At 38.9% G+C, this 19,966-nt stretch overlaps 1 protein-coding gene and 1 pseudogene across 1 annotated transcript; one reads left to right on the top strand and one right to left on the bottom strand.

Moving 5' to 3' along the window:
* Positions 1 to 2,147: 2,147 nt before the first annotated feature.
* Positions 2,148 to 4,458, bottom strand: LOC136678542 (polymeric immunoglobulin receptor-like; the record flags this gene model as incomplete). The annotated part of the gene is made up of 5 exons (XM_066656588.1): positions 2,148 to 2,189; positions 2,378 to 2,449; positions 2,546 to 2,599; positions 3,766 to 4,106; positions 4,209 to 4,458. Coding segments are annotated over 5 exons (759 nt in total), but the record flags the coding sequence as incomplete, so codon positions are not given.
* An 872-nt stretch (positions 4,459 to 5,330) lies between these two features.
* LOC136678541 (polymeric immunoglobulin receptor-like) overlaps positions 5,331 to 19,966 on the top strand; it is a 72,944-nt pseudogene continuing 58,308 nt past the window's right edge.

Raw genomic sequence — 19,966 nt, 5'->3', positions numbered from 1 at the left:
TAGAGTATCCTGTTTCTGTATGATCCTCGTGTATTTTAGTTTTAACGACACAGCCATATTCTGTGTTGTCCAGTTATATATGATTCACACATAACCTTGTATTTCCATTTTTATTTTTCACAGTTCCCCCTAATGTAAAAGCAGAAGCTACCCTTTACATTGTGTGCAAATTACAGGATAAATGGACCAGTAATGTTTACACTGCATTGACACAACACTAAAAAAGCATCACATAATTTGATTCATTCACTGTCTGTAACCGCTTATCCAGTTCAGGGTTGCCGTGGGTCTGGAGCCTACCCAGAATCAATGGGCACAAGGTGGGGACACACACTGGACGGGGCACTAGTCCATCACAGGGCACCACACACATTCACTCACACCTATAGGCACTTAAACATTAATATTCACAATTCTTACCTTTTATGAAGTATGTCCATTCACTGGTTTGTGTTACATAGTACAGTTTATAATAAGAATAGTCTGGGTTTTTTCTTCATAAAATTGTTCATATACATTTTATATTGTTTATAAACGTATATCAATGATCTGTATCAGTCTATGATTTACTAAATGACCTCAAATTAAAATGATACACAAATGTACTAAAATGAGTTGTTCCATTTTAAATGGTGCAGCATTGTGACGTTTTATTCAACTTTTCATTTCCGCCTTAAACGCGCACACTATGGGGCTGTAGACGGCTTTTACTGAGTGACTATCAATGTACAAGAACTATTCCATGTTACACACCAGCTTTATATTTGATTTTTCTTTCCATGTTAAATACTCCAGGAAGTTAATTTTGTAGTATTTAATGTAGCAGAGAAACATCAAAATAGGCGAAGTCTTAACCTCTGCTGATAACGGCTGTCAGTGGCAGTGTCTGTGGGTTATTGTCGGTTGGCAGTTACCAAGGTACCTCACTGCTCGGAACTGCACCAACAGGGTCGATATTTCTTACTCTCGGTCACATTTATTAACCGATCCACTAGGTGGTGGTATTGTACACCGCATTAATGACTCTGTCCATGTTTTGTGTGTTGGTTTGTTTCTTGGGTGAATTCCCAAGGCTGCAGAGCAAAATAGTTGTCCGAATCCCTGTTTGGACAGGAAAGGTTTTCCATGGAGAATCTTCCCCTGCTGTTGCTTCTGATGTGTATTTTATGCACATTTAATATTAAGAGCAGCATTAAGAAATATTTCTATTCTCTGAGTTTATACGTATGTTCTGTGTCTGTGCCCCAAAGAAGGAAATGGTTAGGGCAAGGAACCTGTAAGGACAGGAAACTATCAATCTTTCTCTCTCTTTCGGGAGAGATGACTAGAGATATGGAGAGAGATATAGGGAGGTAGTCTGTCCCCCAGTGACTGTGTGAGATGAGATGGTTAGGTAAAGAGCAGAGAAAATGTAAACTACAGCATTTGGGATAATATTTGATATTTAATTTTCTGTGTTTTTCTAAGTGCTAATAAATACACAACCCAGAGAACACATTTTTACACATTTACACACTTAAAGCGTTGTTAAAGATTTTTTTGAATGAATTAAACACACTGAATGTGGGACATATTCGGGGGAAAAGTTTGTTAAAGACAACAGAGTCTGGTGAATAATATTTTGTTAATTTTAAAAGCAGATATTACTCAAACGTTAAAAAATTTGTAGCACAGAGTCTTTCTACAGAAAACACTCAAGAATAAATATTGATCAGAGGATGGAATACAGGCTGGACTCTGAGGATGGCTAAAGATCTCTTATGATCTCAACACAGGAAGAATGGGTTTTCAGCAGTGCACATATTACATATTTACATTGATTTTTTTTAACATACATGTGGGTATACTACAGTGGTTAAAACACCCGCTAAGTTACACTGACCACTATGATGAGGATTCTTATTTTGACCTTTGAAATGACACAAAAGGACATTATTTTGAAGGGGATACTTTGTTTTGTGTCTTGTTTGCCATTGATCTCTTCTGGCTGTTTGTTGAGAAATACAGCTGTGTACACCTGGAATCAACACAGACAGAAAAGCAACAATGAGCAGAAGTCTGAAAAGTGTTTAAGTGTTTAACAAACAAACAAAAAACCAACAAACAAAACAAAACATAATATAATGTGGGGTATTCTGCCTCACTTCTTATTTGGGCAGCATTTCATCACCTCCAGCATCTGGTGAGAGCTGTAAAATGAGACAGATTTAGAAGTAAAAGAGGATAAAAGCTTTTTCAGCAGCTAAAGTCATGGTCAGACTAAGGAACCTCCATCAAAGTAACACTTACTGGGCTCAGATACATGACGACATCTCACCTACTTCAGGTTAAAATAGAGGTGTGATTTATAACAACAGCTTTTTAAACGTTCACTTACAGGTTCATTTGTGGCATCAGTGGCTACATTGTCGTAGATCACATCAGTTCCCAGAGTCACTTCGGACAAAGGCTGTGGACATTATTTACTCACGATGAGAAAATCTAGTACTGATTCTGTAATAAAATCACGTTTATATGTTTGTCGATATAAATAATAAATACTTACCTTCTTTTTCTTAGACACAGCAGTGTACATATCTGCATCTTCACCTGTAGTGTTCTGTTTCATACAGACAGACACACGTATATATACACACACAGCACCAATGACAAAATCCACAATGATACACAATACTAATTACTGCACTATGTATTTGAACACTAGAACTCAAACAACATGAAGCCACCCATCATTCACAGCACTTACTGTGTAAATTGCTGAGTTACTGCTCCTCTCTGTGGTCTCTGTTTGATTTGCTTCTGAATGAGTGGATCACATTACAAAGGTAGGTGTAAAACAGTGTACATTTGGTTAAAAAGCCTGAGCCTATAAAGAAAATGTCAGACTTATATTTACTGGTATGTTTTCTTGATATGAATCTTATGACACAGATCAGGAACAGCAGCAGTCCGAGGCCCACAGGTAGTAGAGTCCAGATAAGCTTTGAGTTTCCATTACTGCAGTGAATAAAGTCACATGACCTTTGTAAATTGTTCATTAAAGAGACCCACAATGAAGCATGTACAATTCAATATCACACTGTAGTGGAGTATGGATCAGATCAAGAAATGAAGAATTCTGAGTGAGGAACTCTCCACTCTAATTTGTAACAGAATCCCACATTCTTTTGTGTGTGTGTGTGCGCAGACCCCGTTTTAACACACACACACACACACGCACCCACACACACACACAATCACCCACTTAAGGGCTGCATCAAAGGACGCCTGGCTACAGGCAAAGTTCTCTCTAGTGTAAAGCCTTCCCAAGTTCCTTCAGAAATTAGTCTCTGACCTAAGGCTGTTAGAGCTTACACTGCCATATAAGGAGAATACTTGAATGTTGTATACGTTTCATACTTCATTTCGCACTTCACACTTGTATGTCTTAGGAAGTGTTGTTTTTCAGAACAGACAATTACCATTGTAATACAGGGCACAGGGCAAAGGTATGCTACACAGAAGTGTGAAAGTGTAGCGGAACTTCACTACTCACGGATTTGCTGTTAATGACAGTTCATTTTTAGTCATTGTGACACCTAGAAAAACAAATATTAGTTATTTTAATTTATAAATATGATCAATTCTAACACAAGATTTTGATCATACGTGATGGGGTCTCACTGATACTGGTTTTCTCAATTAAGGACATTGTAGTTACTGTTGAAAATGAGAAATGCAATCATTCAAGGCCAAATGTGTGCCATAAGAGATCTGCAGATGTACATCCATTGCTGTCTGGTTCTGGGCAGTGTTTCTGATAGATGTGATCTTACTTGTAGGTCTTTCAGTGACAGTGAGATGAACAGTAACTCCCACGTCTTCTGCACTGAACCAGTACCAGCCAGCATCACTCTTCTTCAGTCCACTCATCTCCACACTGACCGCTCCTCTCCCATCATCACTGATCTGCACTGCTGAATTCTGGGATGTTAAGCAGCGCCAGTCTCTAAATCTGCACCACTGCTTCTGTTTATTCTTATAATCAGTTCTGTAGAGACACTGGACACTGACACTGCCCCCTTCCTGACCACTCACTCTGCTGTTTATCACAGACACAGCAGGATCTGAATAAAGAGGCAGAGAATGAGTGCTGTAAACACGTCCTCCATCAAACAAGCTTTAAGTTACAGTGAACAGGTTCTACTTCACACAGACAGACTTCTTACCTGCACTGACTGTCAGGTACAAATAATCACCATCATCTGAACCACCTTTGATTTCCACAGCGCACCAATAACCTCCAGAGTCAGAGTCTTGGAGACTGTTGAGTTCCACAGTAAACATATTCTGGGTCGGATAATCAGTGACTGATGTTCTTCCACTTGTGTTTGTACGGGCTACTATTCCACAGGAGCTCCAGTACTTCCCCTTACACCAGTATTTAGGGTTTGATTTGTATTGTTCATCATAAAAACATGGAATGGGGAGAGATCCTCCACTTTTTACAGCTACATTCCTCAGTGTCTTCACACTCTCAGACTCTACAGAGAAGAAGTCAAATGGTACAACAGTGTTACTCCGACTCAGGAACTGCTTCAGAACTATATCAGAGGAATAAACTGGTCATAACTGAGCAAACACATTTCACCCTCGTCCTAAATGTTATTATTCAGTATCCACTCTGCACAGGTGAGTTAATCAAAGTGTATTTAAAGCAGTGAGAGAGTGAAGAACACACCTCCAGTGCACAGGAATGATGCAGCATTGATCTTACCTGAGATGTAGAGGAAGAACACAGAGAGAATTAAAGAACTCATGAGGGAGTAGAAGTGCATCTTTCTGTAAGAGGCTCCAGAGACAAATACTCTTCCTGCCTCTGAGTGAAGTACATTTGACTGAAGTGTTCTTCCTGTTTCTGAACCTCTCCTGCTCTGAATAGATTGGTTAAAAATACCTAGTGCTTGTTGTCTCTAATAATTAGATTTAGTTCATGAGATTTTTCGTTATTTGGAAGAATATTATTTATCAATAGTTTTGACTTATTTAACTAAGATAGGGCTCATAAACATGATTCACAGATCACCACCAATGTCAAGAGCAAAACTAAGCATTTGGCTATGTCTATTACTTTGTTTTCTGCACCTGTACGAGTTGGAGTACTGTAGATTTGCAGATACTGCCGCAGTTTACAAACTGTCCACACAAAATCTTTTATGTCCATTTTTGTTTTTTTAATGTTCATGTTAATTTAAATATAGAAGCTGCCCTTTACACGTTGGCGAAGCAGGTAGTGCCACAGTCACACAGCACCAGGGACCTGGAGGTTGTGGGTTCATGTTCCACTCCTGATGACTTTCTTTGAGGAGTTTGGTGTGTTCTCCTCGTGTCCGCGTGGATTTCCTCTGGGTGCTCTGGTTTCCTCTCACAGTCCAAAAACAAGTTGGTAGTCGGATTGGTGACTCAAATGAATAACCTTTTTAACTAAACATTGTTAGAGTACAATTGTACTGTTGTGTTAATTGTTTTCTTCTCTGTAGAGTCTGAGAGTGTGAAGACACTGAGGAATGTAGCTGTAAAAAGTGAAGGATCTCTCACCATTCCATGTTTTTATGATGAACAATACAAATCAAACCCTAAATACTGGTGTAAGGGGTATTACTGGAGCTCCTGTGCAATAGTAGCCCGTACAAACACAAGAGGAAGAACATCAGTCACTGATTATCCGACCCAGAATATGTTTACTGTGGAACTCAACATTCTCCAAGACTCTGACTCTGGATATTATTGGTGCGCTGTGGATATCAAAGATGGTTCAGATGATGGTGAGTATTTGTATCTGACGGTCAGTGCAGGTAAGAAGTCTCTCTGTGTGAAGTAGAACCTGTTCACTGTAACTTAAAGCTTGTTTGATGGAGGACGTGTTTACAGCACTCATTCTCTGCCTCTTTATTCAGATCCTGCTGTGTCTGTGAACAACAGCAGAGTGAGTGGTCAGGAAGGGGGCAGTGTCAGTGTCCAGTGTCTCTACAGAACTGATTATAAGAATAAACAGAAGCAGTGGTGCAGATTTAGAGACTGAAGCTGCTACATAGGGGGGAGGACTGATACATCCCAGAATTCAGCAGTGCAGATCAGTGATGATGGGAGAGGAGCGGTCAGTGTGGAGATGAGTGGACTGAAGAAGAGTGATGCTGGCTGGTACTGGTTCAGTGCAGGAGAAGTGGGAGTTACTTTTCACCTCACTGTCACTGAAAGACCTACAAGTAAGATCACATCTATCAGAAAATATCTGTTGACCGTCTTGCTGTAATTGTGCCACTGGCACCAGTTTATTTCTTCTTTTCAACAGCCACAACAGCTTTGAGTTCTGTCTCTACGTCTGAGAAACCCAGCAACAGTGAGACCACATTTGGTATGATCACAAAGCATGTTAGAATTAAACCAGTTAAAAAAGCACTAACCCTGATCTTCTACAACATTTACGAACAGAAATATGGCAGTAGAATTGATCTGTTGTTGTAATACAACTAAATAATAACACATTTCTTCTGTATTTCATACCTGAGCCCAATATTGATTTATTAAACATGTTTGTTAATGCTGTCTTTCACACTGAGTCTAAAACTAACAGACAGGAACACTGTGCTAGAAAAAAACAAAGGAACAAATAAAGAAATACCCTCACTAACCCACCATCCACCACTCAATGTTATAAATATATTCCTTTCCTGAAGCATGATAATGAGCTGATGGTGTGGATCTGGTGTGTTTCTACAGCTGAAGTGGTTGAGTCTGTGCTCCTGTAGAATGATTCTGGACACCACTGACACCGTTAGAACTCATGTAGATTTTAGTGCTTTGAGAGAGCAGTGCTTACATCAGTGACATTGTGTCCTTGTTCAACTCTAACAGCTGTATCTCGTGCCATATTTTATAACACTGTTATGTATTCAGTTCTTCTTATAAGACACCTCCACTCCACTCCACAAAGTGCAATGTTATAACTTAATGCTGGAAAGAAATCTAAAAATGATCTTTAATATTAACATTCAACTGGATATTAGCAGCTGCTGTGACAGTCGAGGTCAATTGTAATAAGCCTTTATATAGGTTTATTGAGGTATATTTCAGCTCCTCATGATATGTAAGTGTCCTGTTTCCTCCTTGGTAAAGGGTTACTCTGGTTTCTTATGTTAACAGAAGCAGCTAAAAATATATCTTTCAGAGGCAAACAAACTGAGAGAATGATGGACACTCTAGGTACGATCACAAACATTTTTCTTTGATCAACAAAACCTGAACCTGTAATAAATATTCTAATATCTATATAAATATTAATAAATATTGTTTGTGTTTTAAAAACAGTAGAATGCATTTTGACTTGTTTTGATTTCTTGACTCTTCAGCATCAGACACATGTTCTGGTGTCAATGTGTAAGTACGAGGGTTTGTTATTACTTTACAGCACATTTATATGTTCTGAAACATGCTAATATTTATTAAAATAAGCCCATATTCTTCACTGGTTCCTTAATTATTGAAGAGATCAGACTTTCATAACATTATAGAGTTTATCATTTTAAACTGATGTAAGTCTGATATGAATGCTGGTTCACTACTTTATTATCCCTGGTGTGTTTTCTGTTTCAGGGCGTCAGAGTGCTTCTGTGTGGCACACAAATGATTCCACACACGCTGTGATCATAGAGCTGTCAAGATTTAAAAAGATGGGAGATTCTGTAAACTACTCAACTGCTTCATAATCTCCTGTCTTTGGCATGAATTACTGATCTGTTTATGCTTTAGAACAGCTATAATCAAGACCACCAGCTCAGCTCAGGGTTACTGCAATCTCCTATGATCACTTTCAGCTCAGTTTGTGGAACATCCTTTTTTTTTACATGTTTTTATAAATTATATAAATGACTCATTACAATGTGGTTAAATCTGACTTAAGAAACATATTTGGAAGGTAAATCTATGCTTTGTTGCTGAGTGTTCTGTTATTGTGCTGTTAATTTTCACCTTTCCAGTGTTGCATTCATATTCATGTGTAATGTGCTTTTATATCTAAAATGCTCTAGAAATATGTATTGTTGTTGTAAGAAATATTTTAATGTTGATCATTATTGTGTTCTGTTCTGCTGATACATTTATTAAACTAAAAAAAAAAAAAAGATCATTATTAATTGTGCACTGTAAAAATGACCTGCATTCACACTCAGTAGCAGTATAACTCGTATCTCATCTGGGGTGGGGTACATTAGGCATGTGACATGTTTCAGCACACGTGAAATGTGACACACGTCTTCCCTTCTAAGGTGGAATATTTGACATTTACAATTTTGTACAAAGACAAATGCTCAAATGCAATTCACACCCTCTACAGAGAACATTTCTGCATATTTACACTTAATGCACCGTTCCATATTTATTTACTGAGCCTCAAACCCTAAATGTGGGCTGTGAAAGAGGACATACCTTTCCCTCAATGTGTTAAACTCAACATTAGTATTAAAGAAAGTCTGGTCTACTATAATAATATTAATAATATTTTTATTAGAAGCATGTGTTAATTAAGGAATGAGAAATGAACAAAACTAAAACATATTACGAATACAGTTGCAGCACAAAATCATGGGCCATCTGTAAAAAAATGATAAAAGACCATACAGTGATCAGAGAGAGAATAAAAATTGGATTCTGAGGGTGACTCCTAAAACATCCAATGAATTAGAGCAAGGTTGTCAGTAATGCAGATATGACGTACTTACATCAGTGTATGAGAAATACATGTGGGTTTACCGTACTGTTTAGTTACCCTACTGACCACTAAGATGAGAAATATTTAAAGCTTTAAACCATACTAAAGCCATTTTTTTCAAGTGAGTATGTTTTATTGAAGTGCAAGGAAGGCATCTTCATTTTGAATGGTCTGGCCTGGTTTTGGTTTAGAAACAGGGTCCTGGGGTCATGGGTTGGAGCCACACTCCGGGTGAATGTCTGTGAGGAGCTTGGTGTGTTCTCCACATGTCGGTGTGGGTGTCCTCCGTTTGCTCTGGTTTCCTCCCACGGTCCAAAAACACACATTGGTAGGTGGATTTGCTGCTCAAATGTGTCCATAGGTATATGAGTGAATGTGTGAGTGTGTGTCGCACTGTGAAGAACCGGCACGGATGTGTTCCTGCCTTACGCCGAGTGATTCCGGGTAGGCTCCAGACCCAGGAATACCCTGAACGAGATAAGCTGTTACAGAAAATTAATGAATGAATAGGGCTGTATAAACCAGTGTGTCAGGAATCACGGAGCGGACTGAGGGGGCGGACGCATTCGCTAAAGCACGGATACCTTTAATAACAAAGAATAACAAAACAGAGACTGTAAACAAAAGACAAGAAACGGGGATCCAGGCAGGATAAACGGGACACGGGGAGTAGAACAGGATTAACGGGACAGACAGACGAAAGAACGAAACGACAAAGGAAATACAGCGACAACGTGAAAACTAACAACGGAGAGACTAACGAACACGACAGACTTGACTGGATACACGGAACAATAGAACAATGACCAACCAACAGGAAGTGTAGGAAGGGGACTTAAATACAAGACACTGACGAGACGCACCTGAGACAGATAACGAGAAGGACGGGTTAACAGATGACAGACGAGGAGGCGGGACAAAGGCGGAGACTAGAACATAAACAAAACAGAGCCATGTGCAAATAAAGCACATGGCGGGGACAACAGACTGACAGGACGAAGGCGTGACACAGTGATCAGGCAGAACAGGAAAAAAACAGGCCGGAATGTGTTAATAAACCCATTACTTAATAAAGAATTGTGTAGTTTGACTCACCTCTTATTTGTGAAGCACAGAGCTGTAGATCACTGCATCATCTTCGGCTGCTGGAGAGAGCTGTAATTTGGGACAGTTTTAGAAATAAATGAAGGTCTCGGCTTTTTCAGCAGCTAAGATAAAGACTTAGGCTTGAGAACCTCCATCAAAACCAGGTATTTCTCATAAATATTTAGTGCCTTTACATAACTGAGGACAGCTCTAATTCCCCTGAAAAATATTGTGGTCTCAGGATAAGTCAGGCAGGAGATGTTTCAGTAACCAAAAGCTGTTTATATGTAGGAGATTGAGAAGAATATAATCTTAACCACATTTCTTTCTTAACAGTGCTGTACGTAACACACTACTCAATACCTTAATGTTTCAGTGATACAGCTTTTAATTAGAATTAATTAGGCTGTGATGTATATGGTCTTACCTTCTTATTCTGGGGAATTATAGTACTGTATGTCACAGAGTCTTCAACTTCAGATGTAGAGATCTATTTCTCACACACACACGCACACACACACACACACACACACACACACACACACACATACGCACACACACACAGACACAAGATTTCATAATCTAATAATATATATAAAAAAGTATAATATTCAAAATGACTAATGTCATACATTACAGTTCGCTACACCTAAATGTATCATATTCATTTCTCTGAAAGTACATTATGTTTCAAGTGAAACAAGTCTAAGGAGAGAAGTAATCAGTGACAGAGTGGTAAACCCAAAGAATCCCTTGTGTTCTATACATTCAGGCATTAAAGGAGATAAAGGTAAAGGATAAAGGCTTACTTTCTTTTTGGGAATCACAGTGCTGTATGTTACTGAATCTTCAGCTTCAGCTGTAGAGGTCTATTTCAGTCACACACACACACACACACACACACACACACAGAGAGAGAGAGAGAGAGAGAGAGAGAGAGAGAGAGAGAGAGAGAGAGAGAGAGAGAGTGAGAGAGAGACATTACACCAATGACAATTATCATCTGATGCCAAGAGGCACAGTACTATCTCCTGCAAAACACCTGACCTGAAACAACATGAAGCTCCCTATCACTCACAGCACTTACAGTGTGAACTGCAGAGTCACTGCTCCTCTCTCTGCTCTCTGTTTGACTTGCTTCTGTTAGAGAGAGAAGGAGTGAGTGCTAATGAGTGTAATAAAGTGTACATTTGATTAAAAAGCCAACAAATACTTACTGGAAAGTTTTCTCAATATGAAGGTTATAACACAGACCAGGAGCAGGAGCAGTCCGAGGCCTACAGCCAGGAGAATCCAGATAAGCTTTGAGTTTCCATTGCTGCAGTCAGTTAAGTCACATGACCTGTGTAAGTTATTAATTAAGACAAGGAGACCCACCATGAAGCATATAAGAGTCACTACCACACAAAAATATCATATTATTAAGAGTTGCATGCCAAAGAAACTGCTTTATCAGTCACTAAAGTACACAATCAAATAAACATGTCTCATGATGTGATAATTACTTGTTGTCCACGCTTTTGTTGTTAGTTGAGTGATTAATATGTTCAGCAGTTGCTGCAGAGAAGACCATTTTTACTGAAGAAAAAGCTGCTGTTCTGCAAGAAAAAAGTGGTGTACAGTGGTGTGAATGAACAACAGGATTCAAAGGCTAACAAACAAAAAGACTGCCCTGCACAAATGTTTTTTTTTATTAGGTAAAAAAATAGGTTTGTTAAAGTGGAATTTCTTTTCTAGAACTAATAATCTAATATCAGAACCTGACCTCACTAATATTCTTGTAATTAAAAGGCAATCATGTTTTTACAGCAATGTTCTCTCTAGTGTAAAGCCTTCCTTAAACATAGTTCCTCCAGAAATTAGTCTCTGACCTAAGGCTGTTAGAGCTTACACTGCTAAATAAGGAGAACATTTGCATTTTGTATACGTTTCATACTTCATTTCACACTTTGGTTGGAACTTGTACAAATCTGCAGAGTTGTTATTTTTTAGAACAAACAATTACAGTTTTGCAAAAAGCAAAGAGCAAAAGTATACTACACTGAAGTGTGAAAGTGTAGCTGTAACAGAAGGTCACTACTTACTTATTTGCTGTTGTTGACTTTTCATTTTTTATCAGAGGTGTGACACATAGAAAAACAAATATTGGATTTTTTTTAGTTTATTCATTATTTGTAATTCTAACATAAGATTGTGATCTCACCTGATGTGGTCTCACTGTCACTGGTTTTCTCAGTTGAGGAAATTGTAGTCACAGCTGTTGTTGCTGTTGAAGATGAGAAATGTCATCATTCAATTGCAAATTTGTGCCATGAGATGTCTGAAAATGTAGGCCACATTTGGGCCAAATATTCATTACCCTCTGGTTATGGGCAGTGTTTCTGATAGATGTGATCTTACTTGTAGGTCTTTCAGTGACTGTGAGGTGAACAGTAACTCCCACTTCTCCTGCACTGAACCAGTACCAGCCAGCATCACTCTTCTTCAGTCCACTCATCTCCACACTGACCGCTCCTCTCCCATCATCACTGATCTGCACTGATGAATTCTGGGATGTTAAGCAGCTCCAGTCTCTAAATCTGCACCACTGCTTCTGTTTATTCTTATAATCAGTTCTGTAGAGACACTGGACACTGACACTGCCCCCTTCCTGACCACTCACTCTGCTGTTGTTCACAGACACAGCAGGATCTGAATAAAGAGGCAGAGAATGAGTGCTGTAAACACGTCCTCCATCAAACAAGTTTTAAGTTACAGTGAACAGGTTCTACTTCACACAGAGAGACTTCTTACCTGCACTGACCGTCAGGTACAAATAATCACCATCATCTGGACCACCTTCGATTTCCACAGCGCACCAATAATATCTAGAGTCAGAGTCTTGGAGACTGTTGAGTTCCACAGTAAACATATTCTGGGTCGGATAATCAGTGACTGATGTTCTTCCACTTGTGTTTGTACGGGCTACTATTCCACAGGAGATCCAGTGATACCCCTTACACCAGTATTTAAGGTTTGATTTGTATTGTTCATCATAGAAACATAGAATGGTGAGAGATCCTCCACTTTTTACAGTTACATTCCTCAGTGTCTTCACACTCTCAGACTCTACAGAGAAGAAGTCAAATGGTACAACAGTGTTACTCCGACTCAGGAACTGCTTCAGAACTATATCAGAGGAATAAACTGGTCATAACTGAGCAAACACATTTCACCCTCGTCCTAAATGTTATTATTCAGTATCCACTCTGCACCCTGGAGCAGGTGAGTTAATCAAAGTGTATTTAAAGCAGTGAGAGAGTGAAGAACACACCTCCAGTGCACAGGAATGATGCAGCATTGATCTTACCTGAGATGTAGAGGAAGAACACAGAGAGAATTAAAGAACTCATGAGGGAGTAGAAGTGCATCTTTGTAAGAGGCTCCAGAGACAAATACTCTTCCTGCCTCTGAGTGAGGTACATTTGACTGAAGTGTTCTTCCTGTTTCTGAACCTCTCCTGCTCTGAATGGACTGGTTAAAAATACCTGTCATTTAAATGCAAATGCTTTTTTCCTAGGAGTTCTGCCATGTATTAAATTCTGCTTTGCATATATTAAAACAAGTGTGAAGTTTGTAGCTGATATGTGAAGTTGAATGCTGTGTATAAATGTGAGTTAGCTGTGAACTTGTAATAATTACAACCACACAGTAATATCATTTTCAGTGCACAACCAATTTTTATATTATGTACAAAATACTTGCTCTTGTTGTCAGTTGAGTTATTTACATATTCAGAAGAATCTTCTGCAGAGGAAGCAGTTTTTACTGAAGAAAAAGCTGTTTTTCTGCTAGAAGCATAAGAAAAAATGTAGTATACAGAGGTGTGGAGTCAAAAGTCAAATGACACCCTTTTATTTTGTTTGATATTGCTACGTTACCTACTTATTCAGTTACCTACTTATCCAGTTTAGGGTCACTGTGTGTCTAGTGCCTACCTGGAAGCACTGGGCACAAAGGGGGAATACATCCTGGACCGGGTGGCAGTCCTTCAGAGGGCGACACACACTCACACCTATGGACACTTTTGAGTAGTCGATCCACCTACCATTGTGTGTTTTTGAGGGAGGAAACCAGAGCACCTGAGGAAACCCACAGAGACATGGGGAGAACACACCAACTCTTCACAGACATTCACCCAAAGCAGGTCTTGAACCCACAACCTGTGATAGAAACACTAACTGTTGCATCACCATACTGCCCAAATCAAGGAATACTCTAAGCTAATGTAAGATACACCCATAGATGACTCAGGCCTTCAGCAATGCACACACAGTCCACAGGGCAATTCATAATGGATCATAATGTAATATATAATGTTAGAGGTGTTAAAGTGGAATTTGTTTTCTAGAACTAATAATCTATTATCGAAACCTGACCTCACTAATATTCTTGAAACAATCATATTTTTACACTAAAGTTCTCTCTAGTGTAAAGCCTTCCCAAGTTCCTTCAGAAATTAGTCTCTGACCTAAGGCTGTTAGAGCTTACACTGCCATATAAAAAGAATATTTGCATGTTGTATACGTTTCATACTTCATTTCGCACTTCGCACTTGTATGTCTTAGGAAGTGTTGTTTTTCAGAACAGACAATTATCGTTGTAATACAGGGCACAGGGCAAAAGTATGCTACACTGAAGTGTGAAAGTGCAGCGGAACTTCACTACTCACTGATTTGCTGGTATTGACAGTTCTTTTTTAGTTGTTGGGACACCTAGAAAAACAAATATTAGTTATTTTAATTTATAAATATGATCAATTCTAACACAAGATTGTGATCATACCTGATGTGGTCTCACTGATACTGGTTTTCTCAATTAAGGACATTGTTGTTGCTGTTGAAAATGAGAAATGCAATCATTCAAGGCCAAATGTGTGCCATAAGAGATCTGCAGATGTACATCCATTGCTGTCTGGTTCTGGGCAGTGTTTCTGATAGATGTGATCTTACTTGTAGGTCTTTCAGTGACAGTGAGGTGAACAGTAACTCCCACTTCTTCTGCACTGAACCAGTACCAGCCAGCATCATTCTTCTTCAGTCCACTCATCTCCACACTGACCGCTCCTCTCCCATCATCACTGATCTGCACTGCTGAATTCTGGGATGTTAAGCAGCTCCAGTCTCTAAATCTGCACCACTGCTTCTGTTTATTCTTATAATCAGTTCTGTAGAGACACTGGACACTGACACTGCCCCCTTCCTGACCACTCACTCTGCTGTTTATCACAGACACAGCAGGATCTGAATAAAGAGGCAGAGAATGAGTGCTGTAAACACGTCCTCCATCAAACAAGCTTTAAGTTACAGTGAACAGGTTCTACTTCACACAGAGAAACTTTTTACCTGCACTGATCGTCAGGGACAAATAATCACCATCATCTGGACCATCTTTGATTTCCACAGCGCACCAATAATCTCCAGAGTCAGAGTCTTGGAGACTGTTGAGTTCCACAGTAAACATATTCTGGGTCGGATAATCAGTGACTGATGTTCTTCCACTTGTGTTTGTACGGGCTACTATTCGACAATAACTCTGGAAATACCCCTTACACAACTATTTAGGGTTTGATTTGTATTGTTCATCATAAAAACATGGGATGGTGAGTGATCCTCTACTTTTTACAGCTACATCCTTCAGTGTCTTCACACTCTCAGACTCTGCAGGTAAAGCAAAATTATAAATTAAATATTAATTTATTCATTTTCACAGCTGCACAGAGGTGCAGCAGGTAGTGTCACATTCACACAGCTCCAGGAACCTGGAAACTGTCTATGAGGAGTTTGGTGTGTTCTCCCTGTGTCCGCGTGGGTGCTCGGATTTCCTCCTGTGGTTCAAAAACACACGTTGGTAGGTGGATTGGCGACTCAAAAGATTCCATAGGTGTGTGTTGCCTTCACAGTGATTTTGAAAGTGTAACTTTAAGATAAAAATATTACAGAGTGTTCCGTATTGTGGACTGACTCTCACCCTCGGTGAGTGATCGGTGACATCCGTAAACCGTGAATATGAATGAATGGTTACTGATGACTTAAATACAGCCAAACACTAAACGGTTCAAATCATTTTGTTAATTCATAACGGTTCTAAGAACTGAATATGATTACTTATAGTCTCAAATTCTCTCAACACTTGATAAAAATAAAAGTCTGCCTTTGGTATTATTAGTTTCAGGCGGAGAAATATTTTACTTGTTTTAGCGCGACGACTGTGTTTGTTCGTCTCCTAGCAACGGCGTCCCGCGGAGAGCTATGTGGAGTGGGGTGATTTATTCAGACACGTTACAGTTTTATTCACACATAAACCAAAATGTAACGGCAGGTTTTCATAATGTAGCGGAGTATAAGTAAAAAGTCGCCCAAAATGGAAATACTTGAGTAAAGTACAAATACACGACAAAAGTACTTAACTACAGTAACGAATTACATTTACTTCGTTACTGTCTACCACTGCATTTAGGAACACTAGGTAAGATTTGGGCTTTTTTCCTGGTCCTGGGGCACATCCTAGTGCAATTCATTTTTACAGCACTGTACTGAAATTGGTACACTCAGAAATAACAGGTATGGTACAGGTACATTGGTCACTAAAGGTGATTTAACTGTGTAAATGTACTTTTAAGAAGAACACATCTCCAGTGCACAGGAATGATGCAGCATTGATCTTACCTGAGATGTAGAGGAAGAACACAGAGAGAATTAAAGAACTCATGAGGGAGTAGAAGTGCATCTTTCTGTAAGAGGCTCCAGACAAAAATACTCTTCCTGCTTCTAAGTGAAGCAGCTACACTTCAGAGCTCTTCCTGTTTCAGCTCTTGCAGGTTACTGACTGTGGATGAATGCAAAGTTCTACACTAAATCTGAAGAATGGATGAAAGGATGGATCCGTTTAAATACTCTTAGCCACAATTTCACAAATACTCTTCCTGCCTCTGAGTGAAGTACATTTGATCAGTTAATCAAAGTGTATTTAAAGCAGTGAGAGAGTGAAGAACACCCCTCCAGTGCACAGGAATGATGCAGCATTGATCTTACCTGAGATGTAGAGGAAGAACACAGAGAGAATTAAAGAACTCATGAGGGAGTAGAAGTGCATCTTTCTGTAAGAGGCTCCAGAGACAAATAATCTTCTTGCCTCTGAGTGAAGTACATTTGAGTGTTCTTCCTGACCCTCTCCTGCTCTAAATAGATAAGTTCTATGGCTAAATGCTAGCCATTTAGATGCAAATGATTTTATGATTTTTTCTAGGAGGAGTTGAATCACGCTTTAAATTCTTCTTTGTGTGTATTAAAACAGGAAAGTGTGTATTTGGTGTATTTTGTACTTGACAGAAATACAAAATGTGAGGTATAAGGCTGTGCACAAGTGAGGGTAAGTTAGTGAACTGACTTTAGGACAGGGGTCGGCAACCCGCGGTTCCAGAGCTGCATGCGGCTCTTTGATCCCTCTGATGCAGCTCAGCTTTTGAAAATAATTAATGAGTATTTAATTTTAGTTAGTTCATTTTCAAAATGTGGCGATCTTGTAACATCTAAAATATTTTAATATTTAATGTTTAAAATATTTTTGTCGCTCTTAATACACGTCACAACTTCCAATGTGTGACACCCGCCAGTGTGCGATTTCTTGAACTTTTTGACAGCTGACTGCATGGCATCAGTAAAATAATGACGGCACGCAGAGAGAGGACAGCATTCTTGTTTGCTGCCAGTGGATAATTTAATTCGTCATTTTTTTTCATTACGACGAGGACTCAAATAGACATTGAGTATTTTACTTAACTGTCAACACAACGTCTTTTTTTCTGAGTTAAAAATACTTTGTTGCATGCAGAAATGTTATTTCATTTTCTCTGCAGTCGTTCAATGATTTCATAAATGTAACACAGTATAGTTTGTTTATAAATATAGTTTGTTTATATTTGTTTTAAAAATAACCCTGTTATACGCAGTGTTATTTCATTAAAAATTTGTTGTCCCAGTGTTTTCTTTACTGTGTGAAATGGGTCCAAATGGCTCTTTGAGTGGTAAAGGTTGCCGACCCCTGCTTTAGGACAATTAGGTTTATTGTCAGGAACGTGGGCCAGACTGACGGAGGTGGATGCACTTGCTAAAACACAAAATACTTTTATTTCTACAAAAAATAACAAAACAGATAGACTAGGATAAGAAGACAGGATACTGAAACAAAGAAAGACCAAGACAGAGAGACTTGAACAGAACGACCTGGACAGAGACTTCAACAGGAGAACAATACATGGAGAGCATAACAGTAGCCTAGACAAAGAAGCAGAAACAACACAGAAAGCTAAACAGACAAACATAAACAGGGGGTACTAAGCAGACAGAGAAAGCTAAACAGACTAAGCTGAACACAGAAAGCTAACCAGACTAAAGACACAAACAGACCTGAGACAAAAGAGATACAAAGACTGACTTAAAGGGAATGAGTAACAGACAAGACAGATAGACTGGAGAAAACAAACCAACGGTAGAAAGCAAACTAAAGGTGGAATGTGCAACAAAGACAAGGGAACTTAAATGAACACCACAGACAAGGGACACCTGTACTGATAACGACGGGGCAGGATTACAAATGACACTGACAAGGAAGAGGAAGAAATGCAGGACATGGGCGGAGACATGGACAATAACAAACAGAGCCATGTGCCAAGTGAGCACATGGCAGGGACAACAGACACAACAGGACAAGGGCATGACATGAATCCTCTTCCAAAATGTACATACTTCAGTTTCTGTAGTGCTGAGCCCAGAATAACAACAAGCCTGCACAGAGTCATGACCTCAAACAGATAGCCTTTGGGATGAATTTGTGTTAAGACCTTGTCTGACCTCACAAATGTGCATCCCATAAACACATTCATAAACCTAGAACAATTATATAGTGAATGAAACTTCTGTTTTTGGTAGCACTGTGTTTAAAGGCAATCTACAGAGAGATGTAATAAAACATGTTCTAAAATATTATCAGTAAAGCAATACATAAAGGTTTCTGAAAGGTGTCAGTGCTCACAAGACAACTGCAGCTGTTTAATGAAATAAGAGACATTGTACTGATGAAACGGTCTTAGACTATTGACAGACTGTAATATATTGTGATGCTGTTGCATTTGTCCCTACCAACAGATTGTGATTGTCTAAAGTAGCTCAAGTCAAGCGGTCAAATAGACCAGTATATCAGTTTTGGGCTGAGGAGCAGTGGAACTGCATTCTCTGGGTGGATAGAGCACCATTCAGATGTGTTGGAGTGGGGTTTGTGATCCATAACTAGTTATTCAACACCAGTATCTAACCTTACTAAAGCTCTTGGTGGCTGAATACAGCTAAATCTTAACAGCAATGTTCCAGCGTCCTAGAACACCTGAAGAGTGCTAACACTAGAGTCAGAGAGGAGGAATACATGAGTGTGTGTGTGTGTGTGTGTGTGTTGGTTTAAATAATTACAATTTCATGCAAGATACGATTTTTTTCTACATTTTTAAAGCACTGTTGTATAATTTTGTAAATTTGCTTCTGACTGCATCACACAGTGTGAAAACACTGAAAATGTAGCTGTAAAAAGTGAAGGATTTGTTTTAATGATGAACAATACAAATTAAATACTAAATACTGGTGTAAGGGATAATACTGGAGCACAAACAATGTTGGCTAATGTTACATAAAAATTCTAATAAAGTTTTAAAGAATATGTTTTAAGTGCAGCAGGTAGTGTCACAGTCACATAGCTCCAGGGAAAATAAATCTAGATAGTCTCTCTCTGCCTCATCTGTAACTTCCCCTCAAGTCATCACAACAGTGACATTTGTAGTTGTAGAAAATTACACCTTCACAAATTCTTCATTGTAGGTGCACGAATCCAATTCTACACACACCAGTGCAAAATGTTCAGTTTTGCTAGAGTTGCAGCAGAGAATATGGTGCAAAACACATTCACACACTCGTATAAAACCTGCACAAAAGTTGCACATTCGGAAATTAATCTGTGCAATTCGAGTTACACACCTGTATTTATTTATTTTATTTATTTATTTAGGTTTTTTTAAGGGAATATCTGTCGCACAAACACAGGTCAATG

Source organism: Hoplias malabaricus, chromosome Y (assembly GCF_029633855.1).
Source record: "Hoplias malabaricus isolate fHopMal1 chromosome Y, fHopMal1.hap1, whole genome shotgun sequence".
Classification (NCBI taxonomy): Eukaryota; Metazoa; Chordata; class Actinopteri; order Characiformes; family Erythrinidae; genus Hoplias; species Hoplias malabaricus.
The sequence above is the reverse complement of the archived record's forward strand: the minus strand, read 5'-3'. Positions and strand labels throughout refer to the sequence as shown.